This window comes from Aythya ferina, assembly GCF_964211825.1.
Source record: "Aythya ferina genome assembly, contig: HAP1_SCAFFOLD_110, whole genome shotgun sequence".
Classification (NCBI taxonomy): domain Eukaryota; kingdom Metazoa; phylum Chordata; class Aves; order Anseriformes; family Anatidae; genus Aythya; species Aythya ferina.
In genome coordinates, this window is record NW_028181409.1 from 57,393 (window position 1) to 73,296 (window position 15,904).

Sequence of the window (15,904 nt, forward strand, 5' to 3'; positions counted from 1 at the left end):
CAAGACAGCTATGCCATAAGCCCACCAATACCCTTGTGGACCTTTGAAGTACCTGCTCCTGAAGTAGTCTACGCCAAGGTTACACAGAGCCTCCAGGCCAGTCCCAATGCGTTGCATTTTCCACTCCCCCATTAGACTCACTTCAGCCTCCAATACAGTTAAGTCTTGTGTTTGATGTGCCAGGCCAATAATCCTCAAAGTCCAATATACCTGATTGTCCTCTCCCTCCCCCAGGGTGAAAGCTGTGCCCCTCGAGTCCTGCTCATAGTATTCTTTACTCTGTTTGGAGGGTTGACCACTAGAAATTGGAGCAGCAAGTGTCTCAGAAGAACCACTTTTTGACAATGTTTTTCCTTGTGCTTCATGTATCCGTGCCTGTAAGGTGGAGGTCAATTTTTGCATCGCATTTTCTCATGGCCTCTCCATGGTCACACAGTCAAAAGCACAGGATAGAAACTGGTATGTACCCACTATGTTACCTTTCTTGAGCAGAGGGATGCTTACATCTGATAGCTGAGCTATTGGTTCGTGCAGGTGGGGAGGAAGCCATATTCTCTTGGAGCTGTTGGACCTCTTGGGAAAGTTTCTTTCTGGATGAGACACAGGCCCATAGGGAAGAAGAGAGACTTTCTTTGTAATGCCATAGTTGGCTAGCCAATTCATCCACCATGGGTTCCTCTTGGTCTTTCCTGGTCATCACTGCCAATGGGTTGGCATATGATGATGGTGTGTTCTGTACAAACTCCTGCCACATGGGTCATGTGCACTTGACTTCATCTGGATCTTTGGATAGCTGTTTGTTATCTAGGTTTCTACAGATCGCCTTCAGCATGTCTAATTTCCTCAGGAATGGATACCCCTCTGCATGGTGGTCCACTTTCCTGGTTGACGTACAAGATCTTTCAAGGGAGACCTTTCCTTCAGGCATGATGGGAGTAAGTTCCTTGTGCCCTTTTCCAATGGCTTTGTCCATCAGCCCTTCCCTAGAGGGAGATTCTGGCTGCTTGGCTTCCCTGCTCTCCAATTCCAGGCTATTGGCCCTGTTCTCCCCCCACTGGAGCAGCCAGATGACAATGTGCTCACCAAGATGATTGCTGAAATCTTTTCCCATACCTCGTAGCTTACCCTGGGACAGGGACCATTTGGTTTCTGATGCTTATATGATTTCTTCTGCTTTGACCTCCTGCTTCCAAGATGGCCCAACTTTGGAGAAACCTGCCTCATCTTCTTTTTCCTCCTTTCTTGTCTGGGTAGGAGTTTCCTTCCTTTCTAAAGAAAAACTGAGTTTTTCACACCCACTGTTTTCTCTTGCAGGTAGAGGCAACCGATACTGGCTTAGGTTGGTTCTCTGGCCCAGTGATGTGGCCCATTGCAGGGGCTGGAGTGGCTGTAGGGACCATCACAGGAGTTGTTCTGGCTGCGGGGCCTTTTGGATGAGTTGGAGTGGCTGCAAGGCCTATTGCAGGTTTGGGAGTGGTTATAGGGCCTATTATAGCGATGTGTTTAACCATTAAGCCCTGTAGGGCCTGTAGCAGGGTTTGGAGTGGCTTTGGACAGGCTCTGGGCCTGTCAAAGGGGCTGGAGTGTGCCCGCAGGAAAAGTCATAGTGGTTTGAGAGGCGTGGACTGTAGCTTCATAAGCATACCTTAACCACCAGCATATTGCAGTGATTTGTGTCTCTTTGAAATTGCTGGGATGATGACACAAATTTCTAAGCATTTCACAAGTTTTTTTAGGATTCTGCACTTGCTCAGAGGTGAAATTCCAAAGCACTGGACATGCCCACTACACTAGACGTCTGCCCAGATCCTCGAACTCTCCCTGCCACTCCTAACTTTCCTGCCTCTGGACAGATCTCTGGATGGCATGTTTAAGTAATTGTTTAAACTTAAACAAAAACTGAATGGTATTCAGGAGACCTAAAAATAGGAACATGCTGGTTTGACCATCCCAAGGATATTCAAAGCTTTGAAGAGCTATTGTAATTAGCCTGGAAGAGAAGCATGAGGTGAAGGAGAAAGGGAGAGTGAAGAAGTGGGGAAAAGCATCCCCCACCACCCTGCATAGATTTACTCCCTGAGGAGAAAAGACAAAGACTGTAATTCTTAATAGTTTCCAAGAGATGAAGAGATGGTTCCTGAGGTATTGAGGGGGCAATAATTTGATCCTATCAGAAGTCAATGTTATCCAATACAGAAAAACAGTAACCTTAAACCAGCCCCCAGAACTGACAAACAGCATGACATGGAAGTTACTAATGTGCTATACAACACAGTTCTGAAAGGAAGCACAACAGACCCCAGATCAGAAAGATCAATATTGTGATCAGCAACTGTTAAACTGATCTAATGCTTATAATAATTTATTTTTAAAATGCTCTGGTCAGATCTGTCATCTCAACCTTTGTGCTCCACGCTAGGCACCAAGAAGACTTGCTGTGGTTTGACCCTGCAGGCAGCTCAGCACTACAAAACTATTCACCCAATGGGTTGGAGGAGAGAACTCAGAGGAAAAAAAAAAAAAAAAAAAAAAAAAAAAGTAAAAGTTCATGGGTTGAGATAAAGGCAATTTAATAGAACGCAAAAGGAATTATTATTATTACTATTATTATTGACACCAATCGACTAAGGTCATGACATTTTTGTGTGTGTATCAAAAGACAGGAAAGGTGGTGGTGATTAATCAGAAAGTGACAGAGCTGAGCATGACATAGATTGTATGGAATAAGTGCTGGACATTATCTTAGTTTTGTCTGAGATAGAGTTAATTTTTCTTCCTAGTAGCTGGTATGGTGCTGTGTTTCATATTTACAGAATCACAGAATAGTTCAGGTAGGAAAAGACCTTACAGATCACATAATTCCAACTCACCTCCCATGGGCAGGGAAACCTTCCACTAGATCAGGTTGATGAAAGCCCCATCCAAACTGGCCTTGAATGCATTAAGGGATGGGGCACAGATCTAATAGATCCGTGTCCTTCTTACACATGGAGCCCCAGAGCTGAATGCAATCCTTGAGGTGTGGCCTCACCACGGCCAAATACAGAAGGACAATCACTTCCCTACGTCTGTTGACCACAGTATCCTTGGTACAAGGCAGGCCTTCTTGGCCAACTTAGCACACTGATGGCTCATATTCAGCCGACTATCCACCAATATCCCCAGGTCCTTTTCCCCTGGGCAGCTGTCCAGCCACCCTTCCCACAGCATTGCATGGGGTTGTTGTGCCCCAAGTGCAGGACCCAGCACTTGGCCTTGTTGAACTTCACGCAGTTGGCCTCAGCCCATGGGTACAGCAATCAACAAGACAGAAGTCACCTCAGCAGCATCTCCTGAGCCATGGGCTGGCTGCTGCTCTTGCAGCTTCTTGGCTACACACAGCCAAGCTTTGTGCCTCCTGCTCTCCAGTCATGGACTCAAGCAGAAGGGACAGGACAACCCATATGGGGGCCTTCTTTCTGTCTGGGTCCTCCTGGGTATGGAGGAAGAGGGGATCCCATAGTCAGCATGCCAACCAGGTGCCTTCTGCTGGCCTAGCAGGGCCACTGGCAGATGTCAGCTGGAAAGTACAGATCCCAGGGAGAAGGCAAGGCTGACCTGTCAGCTTCAGACAGAAGTGACCTCACAGTCCCTTTCTGTGACACGTTCCTGCTGCTGCCCTATCCACTGCAGAGACAGAAGTGACCTCACAGTCCCTGCCACAGTCACATTCCACCTGCTGGGGCTGGAGATCCTGAGGCAGAGCTGACCTCTCTAGTCCCTTAGAGACAAGGGTTCACTTTTCTGGATTAGAAATTTAGCAGATGGGCTGTTCTGCTTAGGGTGTCAGGTCTGTGGTTAGGTTATGGGCAAGCTTTGTGGAACAGTTTTTTGTTTTACATCTGCCTAGAAGTCTAGGTTTAATGGAACATGTTAATGCTAGTATTGAAGGCAGGGATTAGGGTGAGGACAAGAGTAAAGGCAAGGGCAAAGGACTATGGGCTGAGTTTTGCTTCATGGAATACTTTGAGTTCAAGCATTAGAATAGGGATTCTTGTCAGGGTGTTGGAGTAGCATTTAGGTTTAGGGATTACTCTTTAAAACTCTTCAAATGTGGGTTTTCTTTAAAAGTGGTTACTCTTTAAAATTGGCTAACGGCCTTACATCAATGTTTTAATTCTGTGTTAAAGCAGCATCAATATTAGCTGAAGCCTCTTACCTCTACTAAATTGTTGTAGAGGTTCACTCATCCTTCTCCCTCCCTCTCTAGGGATGTCCGGATCAGCCCCTGGCTTTGTGTTTCATGGATTAATGAGGGCAGATTGAGAGAAATCAGTCAAGTCAGGAAGGTGCTCAGAGCAAGGTGAGAGCAAGGTGGGGATCAAGGTGGGTATCTAAGTCCTGCAGGGAAACAGGTGCAGACGTGACAGCATAGGTGTTGTGGTTTAACCCGGCTGGCAGCTAAATACCACACAGCCGTTTGCTCACCCTCCCCCCTCCCTCTCTGGGACGGGGGAGAGAAATGGAAAGTGAAGCCCGTGAGTTGAGATAAAGACAGTTTAATAAGACAGGAAAATAATAATAACAAAATAATAATAACAATAATAATGATAATAATACAATGGTGATAATAGGAAAATAATAATAATATGTACAAACAAGTGATGCACAATGCAATTGCTCACCACCCGCTGACCGATGCCCAGCCTAACCCCGAGCAGTCCGGCCCCCTTCCCTGGCTAGCCACCCCTATATATTGTTTAGCATGACGTCAGATGGTATGGAATACCCCTTTGGCTAGTTTGGGTCACCTGTCCTGGGTCTGTCCCCTCCCAGCTCTTACTGCACCCCCAGCCTGCCTGTTGGCAGGACAGAGCAAAAGGCTGAGATGTCCTTGGCTTGGTAGAAGCACTGCTCTGCAACAATGAAAACATCGGGGTGTTATCAGCACTCTTCTCATCCTAAGCCAAAACACAGCATTCCACCAGCTACTAGGAAGAAAATTAATTCTGTTCTAACTGAAACCAGGACAATAGGACAGCGTGTGGTGGTTATTGTCAAGTATCTTTTGCAAGATGAAACCCCCGACAGAGCCAACAGCTTTGTCTGCTGGGCTCTGGCCCTTGTCTCCGTCAGTGATGCCTATGAGGAGACACCTCATCCTTACAGCAGTAGGGCCTCAATGCCTTCTCATCCCCCTCCAGGAGCCTGGGAGATGTCCTCCTGTAGCCTTGTACTTGGCACTTACCCACCGTGCACTGACCCAGGAAGAGCCCTAAACCCCACTGGAGGGACAGCATCTCCCTTCCCAGAGGTTGGGGTCAGGGCCCGACTGTTGGACTTCATGGGACACATCAAGGTTTCCTCAGCATCAGGGCCTTTCCTGGGCCTTGGTCTCCCCGTCTTCACTGCCTGCCCTTTTCTGCTCTAACAAGTCCATGGGGAGGCCTTGACAGTAATGTCCCTCAGTGGGACCGTTAGCACTGTGAGAGGCTTTGGAGTTTGCATCAGACTTGGACTACTTGAGAAGCTGCTTCAGCCACCCAGATAAAGCTCCTCTGCCAGGCACAGCATTGCTGGGGGCACTGCGTGCAGCTGGCATGGGGAGAGGAGAGAAGGGGGAGAGAGGTTCAGGGCAGCCTGGAATAGGAAGGCAGGGGAGAGCTGGCAGAGGGAGAAAGCTTCCCAGCCACCTCCCCATGGTAAGTCTCTGGGTGCAGGGCAATGCCACTGCACACCCTGCCAGGCTCTCCTGGAGCTGGCCCAGCCCTCAGCTGATGGGAGCTGTCAGGAGGATGCTTGGTGTTGGAGCTGAAGGGCATGCAGGGCTTGTGTGCTGCAGGGTCAGCATGCAGGGCCCGAGGGCTCCTGTCTCTTGAGGCCGGCTGCAGGCTGTGAAGCCGGGGATGCAGGCAGGGGTGCCCAGGGCTGTGGTGCAGAGCAGGGTCCCTGCTGTGCCCCAGAGGCTGTGTGCCGCGGCAGGGCCTCTGCTACCTGCCAGTCTCCACAATCAGCCTGCCTGGGGAGCTGCCCAGGGGCTGCGGGGAGAAGCTGAGGGTGGAAGGAGCCCCCCTGGTACCGCAGGGCAGGGCAGGGTCCTGCTGCTGCCCAGAGTCTGCTGCCTGGGGCAGGCTGCTCACAGCCCCACACCTCCCTAGGGCACTGCACTGCAGAACTGCCCGGCAAGAGCTACCTGAAGGCAGTGCACTTTTTAGAATCTGCTTCATTTTCCTGCCCATGTGCTGAGGCAGAAGGATGGTAATGGAGTAGGAGCATCTGTAGTAGAGACTAAGGCTCCTCGAGCATTGCTGCTGCTCTGAGGCACCTCACACACCTCCGCACACAGACTGTACCAACGCCACCTTTGCTGTTTCTTGAGGAGTTATTTGACCTTCTCCATTCCTGCAGAAAGGGAGATGACCTTGCCCAGTGGACTTCCCAGATCACTTAGGGTTCCCTTTTACCTGTTGCTGTAGACTAGGACTGACTGCTGCAGAGCCCACAGCACAGCCCCCTGCTTCTTTTGGCACCCTCAAAACACCAAGCAGAAGTAAGCCAAGCAGCTGCAGAAAGCTCTTCCTGTGAAAGGAATGGGAAAGGATGTGTTGTGTGTGACTGTTCTATGAGACATACAAAGTATTTTGGTCAGAGAAGTCCTTAAATTTTACAATGTCACTTCTTCTTTTGGACAAACTACCTTGCTCAGGGGCAATAAATGTGTAACAACAGCTCCATCACTGAGTTCCTCTTGCTGGCATTCACAGAAACGCGGGAGCTGCAGCTCCTACACTTTGCGCTCTTCCTGGGCATCTACCTGGCTGCCCTCCTGGGCAACGGACTCATCCTCACTGCTGTAGCCTGCGACCACCGCCTGCACACCCCCATGTATTTCTTCCTCCTCAATCTTGCCCTCAACGACCTGGGCTGCATCTCCACTACTCTGCCCAAAGCCATGGCCAATTTGCTCTGGGACACCAAGGCCATACCCTATTCAGGATGTGTTGCACAGCTCTTTCTTATAACATTTTGAATTTAGCAGAACTTTCTCTTCTTACTGTCATGGCCTACGACCACTACATTGCCATCTGCAAGCCCCTGCACTACGGGAGCCTCCTGGGCAGCAGAGCTTGTGCCCAGATGGCAGCAGCTGCCTGGGGCAGTGGCTTTCTCCAAGCTGTGCTGCACATTGCCAACGTATTTTCCCTGCCCCTCTGCTGTGGCAATTCTCTCAGCCAGTTCTTCTGTGAAATCCCCCAGATCCTCAAGCTCTCTTGCACAGACTTGTACATAAGGGAAGTTCAACTTACTACAGTTACTGCTTTTCTATTTGGGGGTTGTTTTGTTTTCATTGTGCTGTCCTATGTGCAGATCTTCAGGGCTGTGCTGAGGATGCCCTCTGAGCAGGGCAGGCAAAAAGCCTTTTCCACATGCCTCCCTCACCTGGCTGTGGTCTTCCTCTTTCTCAGCACAGTTATCTTTGCCCACCTGAAGCCCCCATCAATTTCCTTCCCTTCCCTGGATGTTGTTCTGGCATTTCTGTACTTGGTTGTGCCTCCAGTAGTGAACCCCTTCATCTACAGCATGAGGAACAAGGAGATCAAGGTTGCCATGTGGAAAGTGATGACTGGGTGTTTTTCTTCAGCAATATATTGCCTGCCTTCTTCTCTAAATCACTCGTAATGCAAATCATGATAGGTGAAGCCAGTGGGTATTATGTTCTTGTGTTTTTATTGGTGTTCTGCTTTTTCTCAATTTTATTTTATCAAATATTTTCCACAAAGAAATATAATTCTTCATTTTGCTTGAGTATTTAAACCAATTAAAGTGACTTTTTGTCTTATATCCTTCCTCTGAGACATTTTCTGTGGCTTCAGGGACAGTGTGCAGCAGTGGAGGGGAAAAGAGTCGTGGCAGTCCAGCCTGGGAGCACCAGCGCTGGGTCCATGCAGAGCTGCTCTCCTGCCACTGACACCCTCTCCTGCTGAGCCCTGTTGGCGGTTTAAGGCCTGGATGCTCCTGTAGCTTGGTGCCAGTGCTGCTGTGAGGCTGTGCTGGGACTGCAGGCAGGGACAGGCAGTTGGCACATGAGTGACACAGCTGGCCTCCAGAACAGAATTTCCCTCCTAAAAGGGCCATGCCTGAAGGCTCACATCATCTTTCAGAGTTGCCGTCACATCAGAACATGCTCAACAAGAGTCCCAAAGGCTCCCTGGGATATAGGATGTGCTGGGAGAAGAGCAGGGCCTGTCCAGGTGCAGGAGAGACACAGGAACAGAAACCCTTTGCAGCTGCTGCTACCTGCAGGCACATTGTATGCACATGGAGAGAGGAACAAGAGCGAGCACAAAGGCCATCAGCTATCCCTAGGGGTGTCATGAAGGCCAGTGGGGCAGAGTGTCTTCAGGTCCTTTCTTCCTGAGAGTAACAACCATGGGGCATCTGCCTGAATAGCACAGAATAGTCCAGGGGGAAGGCACCTTCAGAGACCGTCTAGTCCAAAGTGCAAGACCTGAATGCAGCTCTGCAATGTGTTTCCTTGAACCCTCAAGGTCCCTGTGCCCATTTCTCATGCTGTGGGGCATCTCAGAGGAGGACAGAGCAAGGTAATGCACCCACCACAGGGCTGAGGTGCCTCCCAGCCTCTGGCAGTGGCTGCAGGAGCCAGAGGGACCCTTCAAGCGCTGCAGTGTACTGTGTATGTGTAAGGCAGGGACTGGTGTCTCTGAACAGCCCAGTGTGGATGAGCAGTGCACGAGGCCAGCTCAGATATGGGCACCTCACAGAGCCTTGACATTTCTCTGTGTAGAACTCCAGTAATTACCCCCAGTGTTCCCATGAGATTTTTGTCACCCTCCTTGCACAGGTTCATTGCAAATGCTTCTCTCTGACATGTCATTCTACTCTGCCTTTTGGACTGGTGGTGACAGCAAACTGGTGGCTGTTGGTGACAGCCAACATGGCTTCACACAGGGCAGATTGTACCTGACAAACCTGGTGGCCTTCTACGATGGGTTTACAGCATTGGTGGAGAGGGGAAGAGCACCTCACATCGTGAACTTTGACTTGTGCAAATCATTTGACTCTGTCCCACACAATAGCCTTGTCTCTCAATTGAAGAGACATGGGTGTGATGGATGGATCACCTGGTGGGTGAGGAATTGTCTGGATGGTCACCCTCAAGGAGCTGGAGTCTACAGCTCAATGTCCAAGTGGAGGTCAGTAAAGAGTGGTGTTCCTCAGGAGTCAGTATTGGGGCCAGCACTGTTGTCAGTGACATGGACAGTGTGATTGAGTGCAGTCTCAGTGAGTATGCTGATGACACCAATCTGGGTGGTGCAGTCAATACACTGGAGGGAAAGGATGATATGCAGATGGACCCGGACCGGATTGAGAGATTTTCCTGTGGGAACCTCATGAGGTTCACAAAGGCCAAGTGCAAGGTCCTGCAGCTGGATTGGGGCAGGGTGGAGAATGAGTAGAGAGCAGCTCTGGGGAGAAGGACCTGGGGTACTGGTGGATGAGAAGCTCAACCTGTGCTGGCAATGTGAGTTTGCAGCCCAGAAAGCCAACTGCATTCTGGGTGGCATCAATCAAGTTTGGCCCAAAGGTTGACAGAGTTGATTCTCTCCCTCAGCTCTGCTTTTCAGTACTGCATTCAGTTCTGGGACCCCAAACTCTAGAAGGACATGGAAGTATTAGAATTATTAGAAAAAGTCTAGAAGAGACCAAAAACAAGATAGAGAGTCTGGGGCAACTTTTCAGTGAAGACTGGCTGAGAAAGCTGGTTCTCTATAGCAGCCTTCCAGTACCTAAAGGGGGCCTAAAAGAGGGTGCTTTAAAATTAGGTATAAAGAAGACATTCTTTCCTTTGGGGGTGGTGGTCAATGGAACAGGTTGCCCAGAGAAGTTGTGTCAACCCATCCCTTGCCCCTTCATGGCCAGAAGCCTCCCATGCCAAACCACGATGGACACCAGCCCCCCCACACACACACACTGCAAAGCTGGTGTTTAACCTCATCTTTCCTGCATGGGGCCTCCTCTGCACCACCCAATCTCAGCTCCCACTTTGCCACAAGTGCTCTGCATGGGTGCTACACAGCCTAACTCTACCATGTCCTGCCCTGGTTCTGCCATCCCGCTGGGCAGGGGAGAGGGTGGCCACAGCAAAGGGATGCGTTTGGGTGTGGAATGTGTGGCCTGGAAAAGACAAGGAGTCGAGGGAGAGGACAAGGCAAGGCAGCAAAGGCAGCACGAACAGTGCTGTTGGTGCGGGGCCACGTTTGTACCAGTGTAATAAATGGCTCAGCCTTCAAAATAGGACTATAATCAAAGTTTACAATTTATTAAATGAATACAGGTAAGCAAGCAGCACTGGGTGCGCCGGGAGTCTCTGCTCCACCAAGACGCACACCAGTTACATCAAGCGGATGATTTTTATGCTCCTAGGCTGATACAAATTCATTACTACTTCAAAAAAAAACCCACAGGGTTATTATAATTAGTTTCTGGAATCCAAACCCTCCTACTGGAGCATGCGTATCTGGTGGTCCCTCTGAGGGTCTCTGTGGTTCTCTCGTGCTGAAGGCTCATAGTCTTCCTCCCTCTTGTCCTTCTCCTTTGTCCAACTTGGCTGTATGTCAGAGACTTGTGCAGTGTCCCCTGCAAGCTTTGTCTTTTAGTTGTTCTTCAGCTCTCCCCTGCTCCTTAATCTCCTGGCCAGATATCAGAGACTTGCATAGTGTCCCATGCAAAAGTCATAACAGTTAGCAGTTATTCTGAACCCCCCAGATATCAGAGACTCCAAGGAAAAGCCTACAAATACATTTCCCTTCAAGCTCTCTATTGACACAAATTGCTAAAACATTCCTTTGCAAGATACAAGAACTATATACATTAACCACTCTGGTTTTCTTAGACTTGTGGTTATACAAGGGTATGTAAGACAGAAGGTCACATTCATCATACCATGCGGCCCTAGCATTGTTCCATACTGACACGAATCAGATGAACATATTTCACAGCAGGATCCTCAGAGGGCAGCAGCTGGCAGGAGGCGAGGGTGATACTATAAAAGCCAGTCAAAGTAACTCTCTAAGACTCAGTTTGGAGTTTTAGAAAGCAGGCGTTCTTTTATTGAGGTCCTGGACGCACAGGGGATCACTCCAGTGCTTACAGAACTGTTTGAGCTATAGGGATTATATACAAGCAAAACATACATGTTAATCACATTTCCCCAAAACATATTCATACTACTTCCTGTAACTCATTAAAATCAGTAAGTGTTGCTGACACATGCACATTTGTTTCCCCTGTCTTTCAGGGGTCTCTGGTGGTCATCGGTAGTCTTCCTCACTATGTTCATTAGTTGAATCCAGTTCTTGTCCATGCTCAAGCCATCGAAATCTTTCTTCTCTTATTCTTTCATCTCAGGCATGCATACAAAGCTTAGGTGGTTACACATCCAAGGATATATGCATAGCATGAGTTTCTCACCTAATCTTCTGACACATGCTCTAGGCCTGGGTCACCTTGCCCTCATTCTGAGATACAAGTCTGTAGGCTCTTACAGATAAAGCTGACTAATTAGTGACTAAAGTAACATCAGGGGTGAATGTTTCTGAACTTCCTTCTTTCTAACAAAACCTAGTAAAGGTTTCACCTATCTCCTAATGAAGCTTTTCAAATTTGAAGCCATTGTTCTGTCAAGGAAGAGACTATTTCTCCTTTCAGCTCAGTATCAATGGGAGGCCAGGAAGCCCCTCCCAAGGCTGCTCCTGCCAGCAGAGACAAGGCCGAGAATGAGGGGAGGAGAGGGGAATGGAAGGGCTGTGGTGAGGTCCCTGCTGCATTGCTGGTTGCCCTGCAGAAGATGTGCTGGCCAGCAGGCCTTGTGAGGTCACCCAGCACCTCACAGAGCACCCCAAGGCAGCAGGGATGGCACTGGAGAGGTGGCTGGCAGAGCCCAGCCAGGGGCTGGCTGTGGGTCCCCTCTGCTGCAGCCGCCTGATGGAGCGTGGCAGGAGGAGGGCAGGCAGGGCTTGGGGCTACCTTGCTCACAGTTCCCAGTTTCTTTACATGGTTCCTAACCTGAGACTTGTCCATTGACAGTAAGTGTTCCTTGCAGACGACCTTGTGAAACGCTGGGATTTGGTGGATAAATCTCATTCTGTTTTCCAAGGAGAAGAGAGCCTCTCTTTCCCATCTTGTGATGCTCTGCTCTGCATCAGGGGCAGCACAGCTCCATACATCACAGCAGGCTTAGACCGGACTTCAGGAAGAGCAACCAGGAGGAGAGAGCTTGGGCACAACCAGGGATGCCATATGAGCCGGCAGTGCTATATACGGATATGGTCACATCCACATTGGGATGATCTAGGAGGAGTGTGTCCACCCAGGCAAGGGACTTCTCATCTTCCATGACTCCACACTGGTGTGGCCATAACTGGAAGAGGCCTTCCCAGTGTGAGGCTCCTTTTCTGAAGGACTAGGGAGGAAAGGAAAGGGTTCAGAGGAGGTGTGCCAAGACAGGGCTAGGGGTCATGTGTGTGGAGGCTGAGAGCTCTGCGCTTCCTAGACCTGGTGAAGCACAGGCTCAGGGCACCCTTGTAGGAGCTCCTGACAGACAGAAATCTGCTTTCAGAGATGATGGCACATTTTGGGTAAGGGTAAAGAGCATGAGAAAGGAAATCCACCAAGAAGTGGCTGTTTTGGAGGTCCAGAGTGGTGATGAGGAGGAAGAAATGCCACTCCAAGGGCAGTGCTGTGGTGACTCAGAGGGAGTCTGCTTCAGCCCATGGCTTGTGTTTCAAGTCAGAGGCAATGAGCACAAGGAGTCCCTAGTATGGGTAGGGAGATGCTGTGGTGGGGAAGCAGGTTGGATGTCTCCAGGCTGCAGGGAAAATGGTTCAGGCATGGGACAGGATAGGACAACCTGTGGGGAGATGTCCAAGGGCACTGACAGGGCTGGAAGGCCCTGACACAGCAGAAGTCTTTGTCCCCGTGGCTCTGGCTGTTGTCTCTGCCACTGGAGCCTGTGAGATGACACATGGTGCTCCTGGCACTGGAACCATGTGGCCTCCTTGCAGCCCTGTGCACTGGAGTTGTACTGTTGTCCTTTAGTTGCCATCACACACCCCAGATCCCACTGCCCCTTGAAGAGCAGCGTGAGGGACAGAAGCTCTCTTACCAGAGCCGGGTGTCAGGCCTTGGTGCTTGCTTTGATAAAACACATCAAGGTTTCCTTGCCATCAGGGCCACCTTTACTTTGCCTTTGCCTGCCTATCATCACTGCCTCCCCTTTCCTTTGCTAACAAGTCCATGGGGGAGCTGTGGTGGTAATGGCCCCCAGTGGGACCAATTAACACTCCCAGAACCTTCAGCATTTCTCCTGGCCTTAACCTCTTGAACAGCCTGCGCTATCTTCTCTCAGCATCAGAGGTGCATGGACTCAGCGCCAAATACACCCTGGGGCTCGGCACAATGCAGAGAGCCCTCCTGTGTCCTCTTTCTGCCCAGCAGTTCCTTCAAGGCTTCAGAGCTTTTACGTCTAATTGGGGAGATTTCAGAAAGCTAGTGAATGAGGCACATTTCAATGAGCAGTTGATAATAAGGGAATTTTCCCTTCAAGCTGGATTCTTTATTGATTTATTTCAATTCCCTGCCCTCTCCCTTTGCTATTGATCCAGAGGGTCTCCTAAGGAGGTCTGGTCAGCTTGGAAAGGCAGTCCCTTGAGGCCAGGCACTCTGTGGGCAACCTTGCTCCTCACCTTCCCAGCCCCACCATTTCTCTCAGGAGCCACCTGGGACTTGCAGCACTTCTCCTCCCATCAGACTTCTCCAGTCAGGGCTGCAGCTGCATGTTACAGCTCCTTTGCACCAACTCCCATCCCTTTTCCCCACAGAACTGCCTGCACGCAGGCACAGAAGGACTGCTCCCCATTGAAAACCAACCAAAGTTAAGTGTGGTGCAGTTCAGTAAACAGTAAAACAATCTCCTCAGCTGTGTGCCCAGTGCAAGCTGCAGCTAATGAGGTTCACCTTCCCCAAGGGATGGCCATACAAGGACTGTTCTAGGCAGAGTGTTTGAAGTGATGAACACGTGCTCTTTTATTTATATATTTATTTATTTATATTTTCTTTCCTATGTTGGAATAATTTGTTCACCTTTCCAGGCAGACCTTGCTAGGTTCAGGGGCCCCTCTGTACTGGAGGTGTTTGCCTGAGGCTGGCAGCTGTCAAGAGGAGCTGTGGGAGACCAGAGGCCCTCAGGAGCTGCAGGTGGAGGCTGGGCAGTGTGTCAAAACATCAATATTGGCCATTTTTAACTATGAAAAAAAAGGAAAGCAGAATCACCAAAGTTTGTAAAAGCTGTAAATGTGCATCCATAAATTATCAATGTTTTAGAAGTTTGACTTTATTTCTGTTTAGTTTTGTTTTCTTTTTTACTTTTATTGACATTTTCAAAGCATTTCTAGTATTGTTAGGCCAACACCATTAAGATCATTCTGCATCTTGTATAAAGCCCTGTGCCCAACCCCCCCCCCCCCCCCCCCCGAAGAATCTTTGCATATCCATGACCATTCACAGTCTTTGCAAAAAAGTACATAACACTGAGATGTGGACCTTGCTGCACAGATGGAAGAAAGCAGGGCCACGAACATGCACGCAATATTCACTTTTCCAGGTGACAGATCCATGAGATGTGGAAGTGTGGCAAAAGTAGTAAACATGCTCAGCTTTATGGCCAGGACAGAGTATGCATTTCCCTCCAGGTAGGAAAGAAAGTGAAAAATGAGACCGTCTCTGAGAGGAGCAGCGTGCAGAGGGAGAGAATTAACACCCCAGAAAAGCCTAGATCTCTTCCCACACCTCAGAGCACATCCAGGCAATGGACTTTCAGGTGCTTAGAGCTGGAAGACAGGAGCTGGAGGTGTAACGCAGAGATGGCTGAGGCAGTGCCTCCCAGGCTACAGTTACAGCCAAGGGAGAAGAGGAGATGTTCACCTGCCTGGCTTTAGATGGTCCCCTACAGCACAGGAGGATTCAGGCCACACAGCATCTCCTCTGGCACCACCAGAAACTGGGCCTGAGGTCAAAGGACCATAAGGCATGTTGACAGGGTCCTCAGGAGGCCTGCAGCCCAAGCTGTCATAAGCACGGTCAGAACAGGCTGTTCAGGGCTTGATCCTGTTGCATTTTGCAAAACCAGCAAAGATGGAGACTGCACAGCCTCTGGGTGATGCCTAGCTGAGCTCATGGTGGGAAGGCTTTTTGCCTTCTTTTTAGCCTGAAGCTCTCCTCTTTCACCTTCACAGCTGTTGTCTTTTATCCTCCCACCCTGAACCCAGCTGAAGATCCTGGCTACACATCCTCCACAACCCCCTCAGAGATACAGCCAGAGGAGGTCCCCCTCGCCCTGCCCTTCCCCAGTGTCGTGGTTTAACCTGGCCGGCAGCTAAACACCACGCAGCCGTTCGCTCACCCTCCCCCCTCCCTCTCTGGGACAGGGGGGAGAAATGGAAAGTGAAGCCCGTGAGTTGAGATAAAGACAGTTTAATAAGACAGGAAAATAATAATAACAAAAATAAAATATAATAATAATAATAATAATAATAATAATAATAATAATACAAAGGTGATAATAATACTACTACTAATAATATGTACAAACAAGTGATGCACAATGTAATTGCTCACCACCCGCTGACCGATGCCCAGCCTAACCCCGAGCAGTCCGGCCCCCTCCCCCCGGCTAGCCACCCCTATATATTGTTTAGCATGACGTCAGATGGTATGGAATACCCCTTTGGCTAGTTTGGGTCACCTGTCCTGGGTCTGTCCCCTCCCAGCTCTTACTGCACCCCCAGCCTGCCTGTTGGCAGGACAGAGCAAAAGGCTGAGATGTCCTTGGCTTGGTAGAAACACT

The 15,904-nt window shown here is 49.5% G+C and overlaps 1 protein-coding gene across 1 annotated transcript; it reads left to right on the plus strand.

Annotated features, from left to right (window-relative positions):
* Nucleotides 1-6,975: 6,975 nt before the first annotated feature.
* Nucleotides 6,976-7,659, plus strand: LOC311428676 (olfactory receptor 14C36-like; the record flags this gene model as incomplete). The annotated part of the gene is made up of 1 exon (XM_084540018.1): nt 6,976-7,659. One exon carries the CDS (start codon nt 6,976-6,978, stop codon nt 7,657-7,659), a length of 684 nt encoding a protein of 227 aa, XP_084396144.1.
* Nucleotides 7,660-15,904: the final 8,245 nt, after the last annotated feature.